Raw genomic sequence first — 22,089 nt, forward strand, 5'->3', positions numbered from 1 at the left:
TGTCAGAGAGAAAGCGAGCGAGATCGAGCACAGGCAGACAGAGTGGAAGGCAGAGTCAGAGGGAGAAGCAGGCTCCCCGCGGAGCAAGGAGCCCGATGCGGGACTCGATCCCAGGACGCCGGGATCATGACCCGAGCCGAAGGCAGCTGCTTAACCAACTGAGCCACCCAGGCGTCCCTTATTTAAAAGTTTTAAAACGCGTGATAAACTAGAAATTATCCTTAGAATTAGCAATTTAGCTTTGTTAAAGACGAGGTAGGATTAGAGGGTAAGAAATGGTATTGGGTGGGGGTTCACCTGCCTTAGTCACAGTGCAATCAATTACATATTAATTCAGCTGTTACATCCTGGGGGATAGAAGCTGGGGAATCGGTTATTTATCTACGGGGAGCTCTACACAAATTAGAGACTTCCAGACCTCCCCAGTGCCATCCTTCTCTACTCCTCAGGACCCTAAAGCCACCTAGATGGCAACATTCTCTATGCATATATTCTTCCCTCCCTAAGGAACTCTGCAAGCCGAAACTGTCTGCCCTCTGCAGCTGGAACATATATGCACATACCTTTTCTTTCTTTCTTTCTTGACTTGTTGTCTTGGCCAGAACTTCCAGTAAATTTAGAATAGAAGTGATGAGAGTGGACATTCTTGCCTTATTCCTGAACATAGGGAGACAACATTCCATTTTTTATCATTAAATATGATACTGGCTAGAGATTCCTTTGTTGACCTTTCAGATTGAGGAAACTTTTTATTACTAGCTTGCTGAGAGTTTCTTTTTAAAAAAAGATTTTATTTATCTATCTGAAATAGAAAGAGAGAGAGAGAGTGAGAGGGAAAAGCTGAGCTGGGGAAAGGGCAGAGAAAGAGGGAAAAGCAGACTCCCTGCTGAGCATGAAGCCTGATTCGGGGCTTGATCCCAGAATGCTGGGATCATGACCTGAGCCAGAGGCAGATGCTTAACTGACTGAGCCACCCAGGCACCCCTGATTTTCAAGTTAAAAAAATATATATATTTTATTTATTTATTTGATGGGGGTGGGCAGGGAACACACAAGTAGGCAGAGCAGCAGGCAGAGGGAGAGGGAGAAGCAAGCTCCCCACTGAGCAGAGAGCCCAATGCAGGGCTCAATCCTAGGACCCTGAGATCATGACCTGAGTTGAAGGCAGATGCTTAACCACCTGAGCCACCCAGGTGCCCCTGATTTTTAAGTTTTAAATCACCCATGCATTTCTGAGATAAGTCTCACTTGAAATATTATTTATTTTATGTCATATTTAATTTCATTTGCTAAAATATAAATAACTTTTGTGTATGTGTGCATGAAGGATATTGTCTGTAATTTTCACACCTTACAGTGAAGATCTTTGTCTGATTTTAGTATTAGGATGATACTAAATGAGTTGGGAAGTATTCTCTTTCCTTTCATTTTCTGAGTTTGTATAGAATTGGTATTATTTTTTCATAGGTGTTTGGTAGGGTATACTAGTAAAGGCACTGGGGCCCAGAGTTTTAAGGAAGATTTTAAACTACATATTAAATTTGTTTAATAGGGGCACCTGGGTGGCTCAGTGGGTTAAAGCCTCTGCCTTCGGCTCAGGTCATGAGCCCGGGGTCCTGGGATCGAGTCCCACATTGGGCTCTCTGTTCCACGGGAAGCCTGCTTCCTTATCTCTCTCTCTGCCTGCCTCTCTGCCTGCTTGTGATCTCTGTCTGTCAAATAAATAAATAAAAATCTTTTTAAAAATAAATAAATAAAATTTGTTTAATAAATATAAATCTTTTTAGGTTTATCTATTTCTTTTTTTAGTGAAACTTTGGTTTCCTTTTTTTTTTTTTTTTAAGATTTATTTATTTGTTAGAGAGAAAAGGAGCAGGGGGCAGAGGGAGAGAGAATCTGAAGCAGACTGTACACTGAGTGTGGAGCTGGACACAGGGCTCGATCTCCTGACCCTGAGATCAGCACCTGAGCTGAAACCACGAGCCATTTGCTCAACCAACTGCACCATCCAAACACCCCTCCTCTTCTTTTTCTAATTTCTTTAATGTGGAAGATGAAGTCATTTATTTGAAGCCTTTCTTCTTTCGAATATAGACATTTAGAACTCTGCATTTCCCCCTGAGTACTGTGTTAGCCCCAAATGTTGGTATGTTGTCTTTTCATTTCATTTCATTTTTACTTTAAAATTTTTTTTTAAGTAGACTCCATGCCCAGTGTAGGGCTTGAACTCATGACCCTGAGATCAAGAGCCACACACTCTACTGACTGAGCTAGGTGCCCCTGTTGTGTTTTCATTTTAATTCAGTGTAAACTCTAACTGTCCTTGTTTCTTTTTTGACCCATGGGTTATTTTGAAAGTATTTTATTAAATTTCTAAATATTGGGGGGTTTTCTTTATATCCTCTGATCTTTATTTCAAATTTAATTCCTTTTTTGATCAGAGAACATATATGATTTGATTGGCGAGTGTTCATGTATATTTGAAAAGAATGTGCATTTTGCTAGGGTGAGTATTCTGTAAATGTCAATGAGGTTAAGTTGGTTGATAGTATTGTTTAACTCTGTAACTTAATGAGTGATTGAGAAATCTATGTGACTATAATTATGAATTTGTCTACTTATCCTTGCTTTCTACAGATTTTGCTTCATGTACTTTTAAGTTCTATTATCATGTATAAACCTTGTGGATTCTTATGTCCTATTGCTGAGTTGACCCCTTCTTTAACCTTGGTGATACCCTTTGTTTAGAAATCTATTTTGTCTGAAAAAAAAAATCTATTTTGTTTGATATTAACATAGCTACTCCTGCTTTCTTCCAGTTAGTATTTGCATGGTCTAACTGTTTTCATTTTTTTACGTTTAACCTATTTGTTTTTCTTTAATTTTTTAAAATTTATTTGTTAGAGAGAGAGAGAGCGAGTGTGAGCGCACAGGCAGACAGAGTAGTAGGCAGAGGAAGAGGGAGAAGCAGGCTCCTTGTCAAGCAAGGAGCCCGAAGCGGTACTCCCTCCCAGGACGCTGGGATCATGACCTGAGCCGAAGGCAGCTGCTTAACCAACTGAGCCACCCAGGCGTCCCTCTTTAAGTTTGTTTTTGTTTTTGTTTTTGTTTTAAACAGCATCTAGTTGCTTTAAAAACATTTTAATTGGGGGTGTTAAGAGATATATTCTGATGATTGATATGTTTGAATTTAAATCAACCATCATGCTTTTTGTTTTCTATTCATCTTATCTGTTCTTTGTTGCCTTTTCTTTTTTTCTGCCATCTGTTGGATTAATTGGGTACGTTTCATGATTCCATTTTATTTTATATGCTTTGTTAGCTTATTAGCTGTAACTTTGTTTTTGGTGGTTGCTTCAGGGTTTCTAAAACATATTTGACTCATCATAGCCTATCCTCAAATAGGATTATGCCACCTTGTATAAAGCACAAGAACCTTATATCCTATACTTCTAGGAGCTCAGTAACAGTAGCCTTAGTGCCATTGTGGTCACTCATTTCACATCTACAAATACTATGAACCCCATAATACATTATTATATTTAAACATATTATACATATACATTATTACATTATTACTTTTATTTGATATAATAATTATTTTTGAGGCCCTTTATACTTTTATTGTGGTAAATAAATAAAATCTACCATTTTAACAATTTTTAAGTGTACAGTTCTCTAGCATTAAGTACATCCACAGTGTTGTGCAACCATCACCAGCCATCCATTTCCAGAATTTTTTTGTCATTCCAAATGGAACTCAGTTCCCATTAAACAACAACTCCTTTACCTAATCCTTGCAGCCCTTGGTGACCTCTGTTCTCCTTTCTGTTTGTATGAATTTGCCTGTTCTAGTTTCTTTATATAGTAGAATCAGACAGTATTTGTCCTTTTGTGTTTGACTTATTTCACTTAGCATAACATTTTCAAAGTTCCCATGTTGTAGTATGTATCAGAATCTCATTCCATATTAAAGATGAAAAATATTCCATTATGTATACACCACCATTTGTTTCTCTGCTCGTCTGGTGATGGACACTTGAGTTGTTACCATATTTAACTATTGTAAATAACGCTGCTGTGAACACTGGTGTCCAAGTATCTGAGACCCTGATTTCAGTTCTTTGGAGTATTTACCTAGGACTGGAATTTTGATTTTATGGTAATTCTTGTCCAACACTTTGAGGAACTGCCAAACTGTTTCCCACAACAGCTGCCTCATTTTATCTTCCACCAGAAATGCACAAGGGAGTCACTTTCTCCACCAATACTTACTATTTTCTGTTTTTCTAATAGTCATCCTAATAGATATAAATGGATTTTCATTGGGGTTTTTGCTTTGCATTCCTAATGACAAGTGATCTTGAGAATGTTTTTCACATGTTTCTTGGCCATTTGTATATCTTCTTTGGTCAAGGAGTGGTTTTCCAGCATGCCAGGCAAGACCTGTCACTTAGGCTGAGCTCAGAGGTCAGGTGGGAAGTCAGAAAATTGCACTTAATGTAGACTTTGCTGGAATTCTCGAGGCTCACTGTCACACATGCCAAATCCAATGTGATAGGATGACTCAGAAGTGGGATCAAGGCTGCTGATAAACTTCTGCCACAGTCAGGAAGTAAGGTAAGCCAGACCAAGTGAAGGGTACCAGTGGGTCCAGGTGGAAGGCCACTTTGTAATAGAATGACCGGAGAAGCATCCCCTGTCTTGACCTTGTTCCGTAGACTTTGAGAGTGATCTGCTCTTTGTTTTTGTTTTCGTTTTTTTTTTTTAATAATTTATTTATTTGACAGAGATCACAGGTAGGCAGAGAGAGAGAGCGCGCAGGGGAAGCAGGCTCCCGGTGGAGCAGAGAGCCTAATGCGGGGCTTGATCCCAGGATCCTGGGATCATGACTTGAGCCAAAGCAGACGCCTTAACCCACTGAGCCACCCAGGCACTCCTGTTTTTGTTTTTCTAAAATGTTTGAACACTTGGAGATTTTCGTCTAACTTCTTAATGTGAACCCATCAGAACATGGCCAATGAGGAACCTATTTTATTACAGATGTGCCCACTGCCTGGCCCCCCGCCCATCTGACCCCTTTGCTCGCTTCTGTCAAGAATGTGGCTCTCCTGTCCCACCCATATTTGGCTGTCGTCTCCCACCCCCAGAAGGAGCTCAGGTGAGCAGCAGAATCTTCAAAAACTTCTTTCATTGGTTTATCTGATTTTTAGTAGCCACAGTAGCATAGTACCTGGCATTCATGATCCCCAAACACAAATACTTGTTGAAAAAATTACTGGCAGATTAATCTTATTGTCCAGTCTCTTACTTTAGAATGGAAAACCTTGTTTGTGATGCCATTTCTTTCAGTGGCCTTAAAAAAGCACAGGCTGAAAAGGATACTGAAATTTTACTGTTTCAGTGATATGTGCATGGATAAATATCTATGTCCTACTTGCATGATATTCAGTTTATTTATTTATTTTTTATTTTTTTTTTAAAGATTTTATTCATTTATTTGACAGACAGAAATCACAAGTAGGCGGAGAGGCAGGCAGAGAGAGAGAGGAGGAAGCAGGCTCCCCGATGAGCAGAGAGCCCGATGCGGGGCTTGATCCCAGAACCCTGGGATCATGACCTGAGCCGAAGGCAGAGGCTTTAACCCACTGAGCCACCCAGGCGCCCCTGATATTCAGTTTATAACCTGTGTACCGTAATATTTCTTTTCTAGAAATAAATGGAGAGAAGTACTAATTACAAGTCTTTGTATCCTTAAGATACATCATTCTGTCCAAAGATGCTCTTGGTATAACCCATAGATGGATCAATTAAAAAATTTTGGCTGTTAAGTATAGATAATAATTGGTACTAGCCTACTAAAGAGTTTGTAGTTAGAAAAGATACTCAACTTACTAAAAATCAAAACCTTTGCCAAAATGTGTTATCTTTTGTGCATTTGAAACTTGGGGAGTTTTTTGGAGTAGGGTTTGCAAAATGAAATAAAAGGATCTATGATGTTGACTGAAAGATAACCATCTTTAAAAAGGTAGTCACTAAAAAAAAAGCCACTAATCCAGTGAGTTTAAGTCTAGAGTTCTAGAATTGAGTTATATCTTCAAGCAAAAGGTGAGAATCTAAATAGATATCTTTTTTACAATTTATTCCAATATATTGCTCAAGATTGTTGTAGAAGTTAATTTAATTTACTATAAAATACCTTGAACTTCATAAAGAAGATAATACAGCAAATAAAACATGAACAGGTCTCAGCAGTTTGGATTTTCCCTGCTTATATTCATTCGTTGGTACAGTGTCAAAGATATGTTTTACTTGCCTGAGAACAGATTTTCAAAGACTTTATTTATTATTTTAGAGAGAGAGATAATGTGAGCAGGGGATGGGACCAGGGAGAGAGAGAGAGAAAGAATCCTAAATAGACTCTGCTGAGCACAGAGCCCGATGTGGGGCTTGATCCCAGAAACCTGAGATCACAACACAAGTTGAAACCAAGAGTCAGTTGCTCAACCAACTGTGCAACCCAGGTGCCCTGGAAAACAGATTTTCAGAACTTTCTTTGTTCCTTTAGGGAGGAAAGGTCATCAAAGATTATACATATTTTATTATTTATTTAATTTTTTGTTTAAGATTTTATTTATTTATTTGACAGACAGAGATCACAAACAGGCAGAGAGGCAGGCAGAGAGAGAGGAGGAAGCAGGCTCCCTGCTGAGCAGAGAGCTATTTATTTATTTTTAAAGATTTTATTTACTTATTTGACAAAGAGAGACATGACAAGTAGGCAGAGAGGCAGGCAGAGAGAGGGGGAAGCAGGCTTCCCACTGAGCAGAGAGCCCGATATGGGGCTCAATCCCAGGACCCTGAGATTATGACCTGAGTTAAAGGCAGAGGCTTAACCCACTGAGCCACCCAGGCACCCCAATATTTTATTTATTTTTTAAAGATTTTATTTATTTATTTGACCAAGAGAGCACAAGCAGGGGGAGCAGCAGGCATAGAGGGAGAAGCAGACTCCCTGCTCAGCTTGATCCTAGGACCCTGGGATCATGACTTGAACCAAAGGCAGACTTTAACCAACTGAGCCACCTAGGTGCCCTTGCTTTAAAATATGAATATTTTAAATGACAAAGTTTGAAACATCTATACTGTCCCCAAAATAATATTTGTTAATATGCTATAATATATAAACAGATTTAGGGATGCCTGGGTGGTTCAGTGGGTTAAGCCTCTGCCTTCGGCTCAGGTCATGGTCCCAGGGTCCTGGGATCGAGTCCCACTTCAGGCTCTCTGCTCAGCGGGGAGCCTGCTTCTCTCTCTCTATCTCTCTGTCTACCTCTCTGCCTACTTGTGATCTCTCTCTGTCAAATAAATAAATAAAATCTTTTTAAAAATAAAAAATATATATATAAACAGATTTGTAATTTAAACTCTTTATTTGCTACTTATTGTGTCCTGCTCTCAGCTGGATTTCTGGGATTCAAAGGGGTGGAGCCTACTCGTAGGATCCTAGACCCCAAACACTCGGAGTCTTGTTAGACAGATGAAGAAGTGCACCTTAGCTCCAGATCCACCCTTCATTGCCCTGTCTCATGGGTCTTCGAGCTGGACCCTTTAAACTGTGCCAGCTAGCTAGATGTTAATTTTTGTTAGTAGAGAAACCTTGCTGCTGGAGGGACACTGCAGGATAACGGGCTTGGGTTTTCTTCCTGGTTCTGATACGCTTTCGTCTCTTTGTGCTTTGATGGTGCTCAACTAACCTGCAGGAGCCCAGTTGTTTGCCAGCCAGTTTTAACAGCATGCCTGCACATGGCTCCCCAGAAGGAGATTTCCAAACAGGTTTCACTGGACCCAATTGTTTGCTTTTTGCTTGCCAGTTCAAGTCTGCGTCACCCCAGTTAAACTTCTCTGCTACCCAATGGTCAACAGCCATACTCCTTTTCCTCCCCATTTATTTATCTTTTCTGTAATATATATTATATATATATCACAACTATATATGTTATAAACTGAAAATGCAGTGTTACATGATCTTATGTCATTTAAAGATGAGAAAAAATGTTTATGTACTCATTTATATTTACTCACATATTTATTAAATCTGGTCTCTAATTTTTTCATTTCTTTCCTGTCAACTCAGGTTATCATCTAGTGTCACTTATTTTCAGCCTGGTGGACTTCCTTTACTAAAGGCACATCTGCTTGCCATTTCTCTCTCTCTTTGTTTATTGAAAATATTTATTTTGCATTCTCTTCTGAAGGATAGTTTTACTGGATGTAGAATTCTTGATTGAAAGGATTTACTTATTTATTTGAGAGAGAGGGGAGGGAGGGGCAGAGGGAGAGGGAGAATCTCAAGTAGACTCCCTGCTGAGCATGGACACCTGATGTGGGACTCTTATCTTCCAACCCTGAGCCAAAACCAAGAGTTGGATATTTAACCAGCTGAGCCACCCAGGTGCCCCTTGTTTGACAGTTATTTTAAATTTCAGTCCTTTGAATACATTATTCCCCTACCTCTGACCTGCATGGTTTTTGATGTAGGTGATAGGTAATTTTTTCTCTTGCTACTTTTAAGACTTTTCTCTGTCTCTGACATTCAATAATTTGATTATTAGTATGACTAAGTGTGGATCTCTTTCTGTTTCTCTTTCTTGGAATTGATTTTCTTGGAGCTATGGATTCATGTTTTTCTTAAGTTTCTGGCTATTATTTCCTCACATTCTTTTTTTGCCTTTTCTTCCCTCTCCTTTCCTTCTAGGATTCCTGTTACATGTATGTTGTTATGTTTTATGTTGTCCCACAGGTGTTTGATGGTTTGTTTATTTTCTTCCATCCTTTTTCTCTCTGTTCTTCAGATTGGAACATTTCTATTGGACATATTCATGTTCACTAATTCTTTCTTCTGTCATCTCTGATCTGCTATTGAGTCCCTCTGGGAAATTTTTTTCCCCCATTTCAGTTATTTTAATTTTAAAAATTTAATTTTCATCTTAATTTTGGGGCACTTGGGCTGCTCAGTCAATTAAGCATCTGCCTTCCACTCAAGTCATGGTTCTAGAGTCCTGGGATCGAGCCCTGCATTGGGCTCCTTGCTCAGCCAGGAGCCTGCTTCTCCCTCTGCCTGCTGCCCCCCCCAGCTTGTGCTTGTGCGCATGCTCTCTCTCTCTCTGTCTCTCTGTCAAGTAAATATATAAAATCTTTAAAAACCATAATAAACTCCAGGTTTTTGTATGGTTCTTTTAAAAAAATAATTTCTGTGTCTTTATTGAGAGTCCTTATTTTTTGGATCACCATAATACTTTCTTTATCTTTTAAACATGGTTTCCTTGAGGGATGCCTGGATGGCTCAGTTGGTTAATCGGCTGCCTTCAGCTCAGGTCATGATCCCAGGTCCCAGGATCGAGTCCCACATCAGGCTCCTTGCTCAGCAGGGAGCCTGCTTCTCCCTCTGCCTGCTCTGCCTGCCTCTCCCCATACTCATGCTCTTTCTCACTCTCTCTCCGACAATTAAATAAATAAAATATTTTAAAAACAAACAAACAAACAAACAAACAAACAAACATGGTTTCCTTGAGTTCTTTGGACATTTTTATAATAGCTGTTTTAAAATCTTTGTAAATCCAACATTTGGGGATACTATATCTATCAACTGTTTTTTTTCTCCCTGAGTATAGGTCACACTTTCTTGTTTTTCATATGCTTCATAATTTTTTTTCTTTGATTCTAGACACGTTTTTTAAAAGATTTTATTTATTTATTTGATGGTAGAGATCACAAGTAGGCAGAGAGATAGGCACAGGGGAAGGGGGAAGCAGGCTCCCTATGGAGCAGAGAGCCCAATGTGGGGCTCAATCTCAGGACTTTTGAGATCATGACCTGAGCTGAAGGCAGAGGCTTACCCCACTGAGCCACCCAGGTGCCCCGATTCTGGACATGTTAGATGATATGTTGTAACAACTCTAGATTTTGACTTTTTTTCATAGTGTTGTTTTTCTTTTTCTTTTTTTTTTCTGCTGTTTTTATTGTTAATTACTGGGATTAATTTTTTTCTTATGTTTGTCTCCCCTGAAATGTGTGGCCACTGATAACAGGTTTTTTGTTCTTGTTTTTTTTTTAATATATAATTTTTTATTTTTTTATTAACCTATAATATATTATTATGTTCTTGTTTTTATTTTTAAGTCTGGGGACTCCCTGGGTCTGCATAGCTTAGTGCTCAAATGAAGATTGGCCAGAAGTTGTACCCAAATACCTTGGTCCAGTAAGGCTTCCACTCTCTGCTAATGGATCTGTGGGGCTGGACTGAATGTTCAAGCTTCAGGCTATTTTCAAGTCTGCCTCAGCTTTTACTTTATACTGAACTCCTTTGCATCTCCATGTGTAGCCTCCATCAGCCAGAGGTGTGTGAGTGGCTTACGCCCACTGTGGTTTATGCTATACATGTGCATATCTTCCAGTCAACTAAAGATATGTGGGGAGCTATGTGAGGAGCTTATCAAGCTCCCTATATTTGACTTACCTCCTGGAACTTTGTGTTAAATCCCTGGCTAGTTGCCTCAAACAGGACAATGATTTCAGGCATAATTATAGAGCCACTGGCCCTCTCTGTTTGCTGGCCACTGAGATTGTCATCTTAACAGTGCTCCAAATCAAGGGAGCCCTCCCCAGCAGCAGCTATGAAGCTACTGGTTTTCACAGCCTGTCCTGCCCCAGTGAAGCTCTCACACTGAGAGAGCTGAAAGAGGATGGGAACATTCTCAAGCAGGAACCACATAGATTCGTGTTCTTTTTTTTTTTTTTTAATAGATTTTATTTATTTATTTGACAGAGAGAGATCACAAGTAGGCAGAGAGGCAGGCAGACAGAGACAGAAGCAGGCTCCCTGCCAAGCAGAGAGCCCGATACGGGACTCGATCCCAGGACCCTGAGATCATGACCTGAGCCGAAGGCAGCGGCTTAACCCACTGAGCCACTCAGGCGCCCCTAGACTTGTGTTCTTATCTGCAATTCACCACTTTTCAGTTTGCTGTGTACCTTTAGTGAGTTTCAGAATCTGGAATGGTTTTTTGAATCTGAAATGACAGTTTCATCCAACTTTATAATTGTTTTTCGGAGAGAGGAGTTGTGGGTTTCCTTACTCCATTGTGCTATAAGATATTTTTTCTTTTTTTTATATGTCTGTTTTCCAAAATAAACATATTCTTACAATACACAAAAATAAGAATAGGTAATTATTTTTAAAGTTTTTTTTTTTTTTACAAAGCTAATTGAATCTTTTTTTTTTTTTTAAGATTTTATTTATTTGAGAGAGAGAGGGAGGGAGAGAGAGAGAGAGAGACAAGAGCACAAACAGGGGGAGGGTCCGAGGGAGAGAGAGAAGCAGACTCCTGGCTCACTGGGGAGCCTGATGGCAGACTCGATGCCAGGACTCTGGGATCATGACTTGAGCCGAAAGCAGATGCTTAACTGACTGAGTCACCCAGGTGCCCCCCAAAAGCAAATTAAATTTTATATTTGAAGATCTACTTACACCTTCAGTTTTTGCATCCCAAGACAAATCTCTTTCTTTGTGCAGATGGGCTTATGTGCAGAGTGCGGAAACATGGTGCCCATGAACACTCCCATCTGTGTGGTGTGTGAGGCCTCTCTTACCCTACAGCTGCAGCCACAGGCCAGCCTCCGCTTGAAGGTAATGAAATGTGATTCTGTAAGAACATGAATAAAATACATAGAAAGTGACATGTAAGTCATTAAATGTCTTCAGCTGGTGGAGTTGGTGAACAATTGATAAACTTGTATCTAAACAAAATCTACTCTAATTTTTGGGAAGGCATGCTACCCAAGAACCTGCCAATAGGATCTATAATTACTGAGAGATACATAGAGATGTATTCCTTGAACATAGATTTGGGCAAAATGCATACAGTTAACTTAGGGCTGGGACCCTCTTTAAGTCATTACTGAAAAAGATCTGATGATTCACGTGACTGGGGTAATTACCTCCTTATGAGACCCCCGCCTCTCACACAATGATTTGGGGCTAAAGCTAGTGTAACCACAGCTCTGCATCAAGCAGAACTTTAGCTTGATAACATACAAAATTCACTTGGAAGTGAGCTTTGAAATGCCCTACTACATTTTTCCTCACTTCATTTTGTCAGAGCTCATCATTTGGGAGATTAGAAAATTGTTCTCATCTCCCAACTACTTTGTAAGGAAAAATGTTACCCCAATAACTAAGTTGGGTCCGCTAAATTGCATAGAACCATTGAACTAGACATTGCAAATGCTCTGGGTGAGGTAGCATATGAGGGTATTGACTTTTTAAAAAAGATTTTATTTATCTGAGAGAGAGAGAGAGAGAGCATGAGAGGGTGGGGGCAGAGGGAGAAGCAAACTCCCTGCTGAGCAGAAAGCCAGACAGGGGGCTCAATCCCAGGATCCTGGGATCACAACTTGAGCCAAAGGCAGATGCTCAACAGCCTGAGCCACCCAGGCACTGAAGGGTAATGACTTTTTAAAAAAAATGTCCTCATCACAGATGTTTAGCATCTTCTTTAAGGTAGTCTGATAATGGCCTCAATCTCAAGTCATCCCTATGGACATCTTTGAGTACAGTGATTATGATCTAAAATCATTTCTATCTGTGGGCCATGGTCACTGCTCTTCAAGGAAGTGAGCCATGAAATGGTGTCAGAAAGTCACCAACAGAACCATTAGAGAGACCTGTTGACCAGGAAGACTATTTACTGGACCTAAAAGAGGAAGGTAGACTGCCACTTTGACTGTGTTGATTATCTCAGAAGAGAGAAGGCAGGGGAGGGTGTTTTTAGGGTTTTAGTACTACACTTGGGTGATTTTTTTTTTTTTAAAGATTTTATTTATTTATTTGACAGACAGAGATCACAAGTAGGCAGAGAGGCAGGCAGAGAGAGAGAGAGAGAGAGGGAAGCAGGCTTCCTGCGGAGCAGAGAGCCCGATGCGGGGCTCGATCCCAGGACCCTGAGATCATGACCTGAGCCGAAGGCAGCAGCCCAAACCACTGAGCCACCCAGGTGCCCCTTGGGTGATTTTTTTAAAAGGGAGTTTGACAAGCATGAACCCTAAGGTCAGTTATGGACTTTGGGTGATAATGATGTGTCTCTGTGGGTTCACTGGTTGTACCGAGTGTACCATCCTGGTGTGGGGTATCAGCAGTGGGGGAGGTTGTATGTGCGTGGGAACAGGAAGTAAGTATATGGGAACTCCCTGTAATTTCTGCTCAGTTTTGATATAAACCTTATACCACTCCAAAAAAATGAAGTTTATTAGTTAAAAAAAATTTAAAAGGGAGTTTTGCAAGGCAGGCTTGAGGGTCGAGTTAGTTTGGGTCAGGCTAAGTTATGATATGCTAGTTTTAAAAATAGTTTATTTAAATAAAAATTTTAAATATTTAAATAAAATTTTAATAATTTCTTTAAGTTAAAAATTTTAGCCACTGTGTGGCTCAGTCGGTTAAGCATCTGACTCTTGATTTTGGATCAGGTCATGATCTCAGGGTTGTGAGATTGAACCCCGCTTCAGGTTGTGTGCTGGGTGTGGAGTCTCCTTAAGATTCCCTCTCTCTCCTTGCCCCCACCCCCACTTGCTCTCTCTCTCAAAATAAATAAATAAAAATTTTATATATTTAAGGTGATGATGTTTTAATATATATGTACATAGTGAAATGATTACTATATTCAAGCTAATTAACATATCCATCTTTGTATGGTGGAAATTTGCTGAGAGTAGATTTTAGGTGTTTTCACTACACATGTATGCACGCACATGTGCGTGCGCACACATGCACACACACACACAAACAGAACTGTTAATGATGTGGGAGTATATTAATTTTGGATTGTGGGACCTGCCAGTGTGAGGATCCTGAAGTAAGCTGTTGGACTAAATAAGTAAGCAGCCTTATTGGTTTTCAGTCTTTCCAGAATATTTCCTGAAGCAAACAGCTTTTATTTATTTATTTTTTAATAACGATTTTATTTATTTACTTGAGAGAGAGACAGTGAGAGAGAGCATGAACGAGGAGAAGGTCAGAGAGAGAAGCAGACTCCCCATGGAGCTGGGAGTCCGATGCGGGACTCGATCCCGGGACTCCAGGATCATGACCTGAGCCGAAGGCAGTCGTCCAACCAACTGAGCCACCCAGGCGTCCCAGCTTTTATTATTTTTGTTTGATCTCGGTATTTCTTTAACATAGGGACAGGGAATTTGATTCACTCTCAATGAGTATCTGAGAGTCACCAAAACTTTTCTGAGTCTCCAGGAAGACCACAACCCTAAATCTCACAGAAAGGCTCTGGCAATCACAGATTATGCTACAGAGACTACGCAACTTTGAAGAATGCTGAACCAGCGAGTGTCAGGATCCACTAGGAGCAAGTCTGTGATTCTCTGCCATTTTCAATATCAGTCAGTTGGCCATTTGCACTTTAGGAGTTCTTTGAGTTGCAAGAACTAGAGTGAAATTAATCAGCCTTGGAAAGACCAGGGACTTCATAGCCTACCTAGTGGCATTGGAACTACAGTCCTGGGAGTTGGACTTTCTTTTGATTGTTGTCGTTGCCTCTACAGCTTCAGAACACACTGTCAGTTTCAGGACACCTGGAAAATGTAGGCACTGGAGGAAAAAGGAATATTTGAGTGTCACCAGTCGTTGATAAATGAAGGGCTAGTATCCTGATAGTGCAGGAAGGTCCAATGACTGAACAGGTGTTAGCAAACCTTTAATAGCTCATCTCTAGTTGGAGTACTTTAACACTCCTTCCTTCCTTCCTTCCTTCTTCCTGCCTTCCTTCCTCTCTGTATTGCTACTTATCCTTAGTTTCCTAACTTGGAAAGTTGTACTCACCATTTATTTTCTAAGACAGTCTTCTCATTTTTGCATTTCTGACTAAGAAACTACAGAGCAAACCTAAATTCATTAGCATGAAGTCTTATAGGCAGTTTACAAGATGACTTGTAAACACACAGGTAACTTTTTGCTAGTCCTGGGCTTTTCTGTTTATTGCTCAAGCCATGAGATGGAGAGCCTACCATCATATTTCCCGCTGGGGAAAAAAAAAGAAAGTAAAAAACTCATACATAATCAGTGCAAAATTCTTTATTTGCCTTCCCGAGGCCAAATGAATACCTGTTTTCAGTTTGTTTGTTCATTTTGGGTTGTTTCTTTTAAAACGATTTTCATTTGTCTAACACTGTGTTATAATCATTCCTAAACCAATCCAATTTCAGGGTCTTGGTGCTAAAATAAAGTCCATATCTGACTGATTGAAATGACTGCTTGATGATTTCTTTGCACAGTTGTTTGCTCAGAGAAAAATGTGTTTCTGGTTCCTTGTTTTCAAGGAGAAAGTAGTCTGCTGCACCTGTGGCACAGGGAATCCAGCTCACCTGAAATACTGTGTCACCTGTGAGGGGGCCCTGCCTTCATCTCAGGAGGTAAGTTGACAGCATGGGCCAGGCCTCTGTTTGGTGGGTGCTCAAAGTCCAGTGTCAATAATAATGAAGAGGGGTGCCTGGGTGTCTCAGTCGGTTAAGCGTCTGCCTTCAGCTCGGGTCATGATCCCAGGGGTCTGGGATTGAGCCCCATATCAGGCTCTCTGCTCAACAGGGAGCCTGCTTCTCCTTCTCCTCCCCACTCCTGTTCTCTCTCACTATCTGTCTCTTTCTCTCTCTCTCTCTGTCAAATAAAATCTTCAATAATGAAGAAATATAATCTGCAGAGGAGGAAAGAAGTAGGATGTTGGAGAGAGACACAGAAGGCAACATTTCTAAATATGGAGAGGACTTTATATATTCACCAATACAAAACTGTTTTCAAAGTCTTAACTCCAGGGGGATTCAATAAAATCAGCAATTTCTTTTTTTTTTTTTAAGATTTTATTTATTTTGTTTGACAGAGAGATTACAAGTAGGCAGAGAGGCAGGCAGAGAGAGAGGAGAAAGCAGGCTCCCTAACAAGTGGAGAGCCCAATGCGAGACTCGATCCCAGGACCCTGAGATCATGACCTGAGCCAAAGGCAGAGGCTTTAACCCACTGAGCCACCCAGGTGCTCCTAAAATCAGCAATTTCTTACAATTTCCTTTGATAACTTTGCCTGGAAGGCTGATGGCAGCTAGTGGAGAAGTAGACCCCCTTGTATTTCATTCATGGTCATGTATATCTACGCTGACTATGCCATGCTGTTTTTTGAAATCAAGAACATGTGGGTACCCACTTCTGGATTTTCTACCAGTCTATTCTGAGTATTTATAGTGAAGGAATAGGAGTACATGCAATTGAAATTGATGTTATTACCTGTCAGGGACGTAGTGGTTTCTGGGTCTCACCTATCAGCAAAACTGTTTCAGGAACAATTACAAAATTGAATTTGTTTTCCATATTTGATTTCTCTTTGAATGGTATATCATAGTTTGGATGTCACAATAAGAGTATATACCATTGAAGTGCCAAAGAAGTAACAGTGTGTAGTCAGTCTGATAGCTTATGTCTTTTCTTTGTTTAATGGCATTAATATGAATGGAATAAAATACCTTTTCTTTCTGTAAAGCAATGTTATATTTTAAAAAATTCACTTGAACAATAGAGGCATTCATTTTTTTTTTAAGATTCCTTTTTTTTTTTTAGTTTGGGCTAGTGTGCACAAATGGGGGTAGGGAGCGGGGGGGGGGGGGAGGAGGAGGAGTGGAGGGGGAAGGAGAAAAAAGGGGGAAAGAATCTCAAGAATGCTCTGAGTGCATAGCCGGATGCAGGGCTCAGTCTGTCTCACAGCAGTGGGATCACGACCTCATCCAAAATCAAGAGTTGGATGCTTAACCAACTGAGCCACCCAGGTGCCCTGAATAGTAGATGCATTTAAATAAAAGAGCTGAAGACTTTCTATTTAGAAACCCAGGTCAGCAAGTTTTATATCAAAACCCTATTGTAGCAGGAGGATATATTTGAAATTTAAGTCTGAAGCAAAAGGGTGCAAAGCATTTCTCTCTTGATTTGTCCCAAAGAGTCTCACTCTTTCACAGAAATGGGGTAAGGGATAAGTATTTACAAACATAGATCTTCGTTCTGTCTTTCTGGATAGATGTCTGTTTTAGAATAATGAAACTGCCCATAAAGTGAAACAGGATATAGCTAAGCAAATAAAGTTGACTAAAATATCAGTTCTGGAGGAAAAAATGGTCCTTTGAAAATGTCTTCCCTAGTGTGCATGTTCTTAATATTGTATGTGGGATATGTGGCATTTCTCACTTATAGCATTGATTCATTGATTAATTCCGTAACTATTTGCATGACTCTAATATGCCAAGGTACAAGGTACTGTGTTAGTGGGGGAACAATGTGAAGTGTAGTCCTTTCTCCTAAAGAAATCAGGGTCTATGGGCGCCTGGGTGGCTCAGTTGGTTAAGCAACTGCCTTTGGCTCAGGTCATGATCCTGGGGTCCAGGGATTGAGTCCTGCATCAGGCTCCCAGTTCCATGGGGAGTCTGCTTCTCCCTCTGACCTTCTCCCCCTCATGTTCTCTCTCACTCTCTCTTTCAAATAAATAAAGTCTTGGGGCACCTGGGTGGCTCAGTGGGTTGAAGCCTCTGCTTTCAGATCAGGTCATGATCTCAGGGTCCTGGGATCGAGCCCCGTATCGGGCTCTCTGCTCAGCAGGGAGCCTGCCTTCCTTCCTCTCTCTGCCTGCCTCTCTGCCTACTTGTGATCTCTGTCAAATAAATTTAAAAAAAAATTTTTTTTTTAATTCAAATAAATAAAGTCTTAAAAAAAAAAAATCAGGGTCTAGTGGAAAGCAAGAGAAAGAAGGGAAGCTGACATATGGAGCGTGACCCTGTGCTAAGCATCCCTCCATACTTAGTTGCCCTGAGCCATCTGAACACCGCCTACAGACCTGTGGAAAGGCTCTTGCATTGAAGAGGTTGCATGAGGTCATAGATATAATCAGATGGCCTGGGGTCAAATTGTAGGTCTCGCCTTCTCTGTGCCTCAGTTTCCAATCTCTGTAAAACAGGTGACAATGGCACCTGCCTCACAGGTCTGTCCTGTGGTTTGATGTGAGGTTAGAGGGACTGTGCTCAGCACTACATGCCTGCACAGTAGGTGCCACAATAATTCTTTTCATGTGTCAGGGGTGGAAAATAAATTCACATTTCCAGACAAAAACCAGAACCCTAAAGGAAAGAAGAGAAACCTCAATTGTGACATTCTGCCTACATTCTTGCTTATAAATATCGTTATGGTAAATCAGTGGTAGGCTTGCTACCTTCAGTATTGAAGATACTGAGGAATATCAAGATGTGTGAGGAACCAGTTTTATCAACTTGCGGAATGTGTCTTCCTTGTACGAATTTATTAATTGGTGAAGTTCATCACAGTTTTACTCTCTGGGGCAAAAATACCTTATTCCAAGGCTTGCATTAATTTGGGGCTGGATTCAGAGGGAGATTGCAGAATATAGTATTGATCTATTGATAAATGCCATTGTATTCCCCAGCACATGCATGGTGGAGAGAAACCCCCTTCTCCGCCCACTCAGAAAGGGGAGACCATTTCCTGCTCCAAGTGTGGTCGCAGGAATCGCAGGGAAGCTTGCTTCTGTGACTGGTGTGGAGCCAAGGTGGGTATTTTAAATCTGAGCTTCTTGGTGCCGAGGCCTCACCTCTCTAGAGAGAGCCAGGCTCCCCCCATCTCCCTTGCAGAAATCACTTCTTGGGATTTGAGTACTAGCACCTATTTAGGTAAGAATCTGGAGACAGAGATAATTAATTCTCTAGAATTAAGAAAGCTCTGTTGTTGCTGTTTTGCCTTGCATTTCTTTGAGGTTAAACTCTTTCGATTATTTACTGACTCTTGGTATTTCTTCTTTTATGAATTATCTACTTACCTTTTCTAAAAAATATTTTTAAACTTATTTTAGTAAAAGAGAGAGAGAGCGCTCATTCAAGTGGGGGGAGGGCAGAGGGAGAATCTTCAAGCAGACTCCCCATTGAGTGTGGAATCTGACATGGAGTTCAATCCCAAGACCCCAAGATCATGACCTGAAACAAAGAGCCAGACGCTTAACCCACTGAGCCACCCAGGTGCCCCTTCCCTTTTTTTTTTTTTAAAGATTTTATTTATTTATTTGACAGAGATCTCAAATAGGCAGAGAGGCAGGCAGAGAGAAAGGGGGAAGCAGGCTCCCTGCTGAGCAGAGTCTGATGTGGGGTTCCATCCCAGGACCCAGGGATCATGACCTGAGCCAAAGGCAGAGGTTTTAACCCACTGAGCCACCCAGGCGCCCGCCCCTTACCTTTTTAATGAAACACTCAAAGTCATTTTTTTGAATAAGTATTGCACATAAACAATAGAGCAAATTTCCTGTAAAGAGTTAATCTCCCTTCTCATCCTGGGCCCACAGAACCTATCCCCAGAAGCCAGAGTTACCTAGTGTGTGAGTGTTCTTTGAGCCATTCAGTGCATTAATAAGTAAACTAGTAGTTTCATACAGACACTAATTCTGTTCCTTTCAGCTAGCAATGTGCCTCATTAGTAACCTCATTCTTTTCAGTGGCTTCATAATAGACCACCATCTGCATGTACCATGATACATTTAGGCCATCCCCTCTTGCCAGACATTTAGATTGTTTCTAGTTACTTTGTCTAAAACCACAATCCTGCAGGGAATGATCTTAAATAAACTTCTTTGTGTACTTGCCCATCTGTAGGATAAGTTCTAGAAGGTGGACTTTCAGAGTCAGAGGTATAGGCATATGTTATTTTGATGGCTTGGGATTGTATGGTATGACAATAATTTATGCGGAAAAATTAGGACTCTAATATTTATCAAAGTGTGGAAATATTTTCTGTCCTCTAGCCAGGCATCTCTGTTTTCTACTCTGTTTGCCCCAAATGTGGGGCCAGCAATCACCGATCTGCCCAATTCTGTGGTTCCTGTGGTATTTATGTGACGTCCTTGGCAAGACTTAACCTGGACAACAGCCTGGCCCTAGCCACTGGAGGACTTGGCCCTTTTCCTCAGGTGAGAGACCTCCACTGTAGGAAGCACTGGTACTGGGGGACAAGCTTAAGGTTCTGAATTTTTTCCTCTACCTTGTGGATGAACCTGGGGAAGAAGAGCCAAAATATGTAGACCTTTACTTTGGATTTTCAACTAGATGTGTAAATTCGATCAGTTTAGGTTTTAAACACTGGAGTGATTTCAGAATTCAAAGATTTATTTGTAGAAGATTGAGGTTTAATTGCATTTGCAAAACTACTAATATAAATAATGTAAATCAATACAATAGCATGAAGGAGAAGTGGATTTAAAATGCATTTTATTTTTAAGATTTTATTTATTTGTTTGAGACAGAGAAAGAGAAGCACAAGTGGTGGGTTGGCAGGGGGAAGGGCAGAGGGAGAAGCAGACTCCCCACTGAACAGGTTGTCCAACACTGAGCTTAGTCCCAGGACCCTGATATTATGACCTGAGTGTACTGCAGACACTTAACTGACTGAGCCGCCCAGGCACTCTGAGTCAGACATACTTGCCATGAATTTCATGTAGCATACCAGGAACTTTACTCCTGCTCTTTTATATTTTAGAAAACTTTCAGCAGATATATGAAATTACTTTTGCCATTTATAACAATAGTGTACAATTTAAGGAATATCTTATAAGATTATCTTCAGAAGGACTTAATCTCTAACCAGCTTGGTGTTATCCTTTTATAAATTTCTCTAAGCTAAATAAAAGCTTTTCAGTTTTCTTTTTAGTTCTTCATTAGAAGAATTTGAAGATTGATGATAGTTATTAGAGAGAATACCCATGCATTCAGCAACTTTGCATCCCTTTTTAGGGAGTTCTGGCCTTCATAACCCAGACTGAGACTTATAGATCTTGGGACTGCAAATAGCCCACATGGAATAGTCCCATAAGCTAATGAGACAAAAGGGTTCTTTCCTCAAGACACTTCACTGTGATCTTTTGGAAATTGATTGTAATATACTGATTTTGTTAGAAAGACATTTTCTTCCTTCTACCAGAAAAATTGTCCTAATAAATATGCAGACATATAATGCCCACCAGGTGTGTTGTATCCCTTTAGATGCAGTGAAGTTGTACAGTGCACAAACTACGTAACCTTACATGATGGTCCTCTCAAGACCCCACATCCAGATGCAGAAGCATTTCAGAGAAAATACTGATGACTAGTGGTTGGATGAGTAGTTAAGCCTATATTCTATTGGATTGTAGAACTGATAAATTAGATTTCTTTCAGGCCTCAGGCAGCAAAGCAGAGAATATCAGTTCGGTTGATTGGCTGAATCTGAGATAGTAAATGGCCAAACAGATGAGGCTGGCTATATGGATCAGGCTGGGAGTCGCCAGGAGAGAAAGAAACAAGGAAGGTGAGGCAAGGGCTGAAAACCTCTTTTTAGTTTCTTGGAGATATTTTTACTTCTGATTAGAATTCTTTCCTATTAGTAATATGAAGAATTAATTCAAATATATTCTAATATTTTATGTTTTCTGCCTTGCTCATAGCCCCGATCTGCCTGGCAGTCTCTAAATGTTCCTTTACCCAGACCTGATGCTGGGACTCAGAAGGATGTGGGCACACAGACTGCTGGCCTGTTCTACCCATCTGGCACGCTACTAGCCAAAAAGGAACAGGAAATGGCTTCTCAGAAGCAGAGGCAGAAGATGAGCGGCCATAAACCTCTCCTCACAGCCATCAGCCCAGGAAGAGGTGAGGGAAATGTACACTTTCTCATCAGTAAGAACTCCCTCTTGGAAAGAAAATTGCCTTTTTTCTTCCTTTAGATTTATTTCTATACTTAAGGAGTAAATTCCATTGTTTTTCTTTAGGTAATTTCCCTCATATTATAGCTCTTAAACTTTAAGGATTCTGATATTTTTATTTTTATTTTTTCCAATTTTAAAAAATATTTTATTTATTTATTTGATAGAGACACAGTGAGAGAGGGAACACAAGCAGAGGGAGTAGGAGAGGGAGAAACAGGCTCCCTGCAGAGCAGGAAGCCTGATGCAGGGCTCGATCCTAGTA

At 40.4% G+C, this 22,089-nt stretch overlaps 1 protein-coding gene across 5 annotated transcripts in view; it reads left to right on the forward strand.

Moving 5' to 3' along the window:
* DZANK1 (double zinc ribbon and ankyrin repeat domains 1) overlaps nucleotides 1–22,089 on the forward strand; it is a 64,542-nt gene that overhangs the window by 28,330 nt on the left and 14,123 nt on the right. For 4 of the 5 annotated variants that reach the window (XM_059406477.1, XM_059406479.1, XM_059406478.1 and 1 more), the window contains 6 exons: nucleotides 5,044–5,161; nucleotides 11,576–11,689; nucleotides 15,385–15,477; nucleotides 18,531–18,653; nucleotides 19,893–20,057; nucleotides 21,567–21,771. In XM_059406477.1, coding sequence (XP_059262460.1) covers nucleotides 5,044–5,161; nucleotides 11,576–11,689; nucleotides 15,385–15,477; nucleotides 18,531–18,653; nucleotides 19,893–20,057; nucleotides 21,567–21,771 — 818 coding nt within the window. The remainder of the gene's footprint in view (nucleotides 1–5,043; nucleotides 5,162–11,575; nucleotides 11,690–15,384; nucleotides 15,478–18,530; nucleotides 18,654–19,892; nucleotides 20,058–21,566; nucleotides 21,772–22,089) is intronic. The other variant, XM_059406480.1, reaches the window with a different exon arrangement.

This window comes from Mustela nigripes, chromosome 7 (genome assembly GCF_022355385.1).
Source record: "Mustela nigripes isolate SB6536 chromosome 7, MUSNIG.SB6536, whole genome shotgun sequence".
NCBI classification, from domain to species: domain Eukaryota; kingdom Metazoa; phylum Chordata; class Mammalia; order Carnivora; family Mustelidae; genus Mustela; species Mustela nigripes.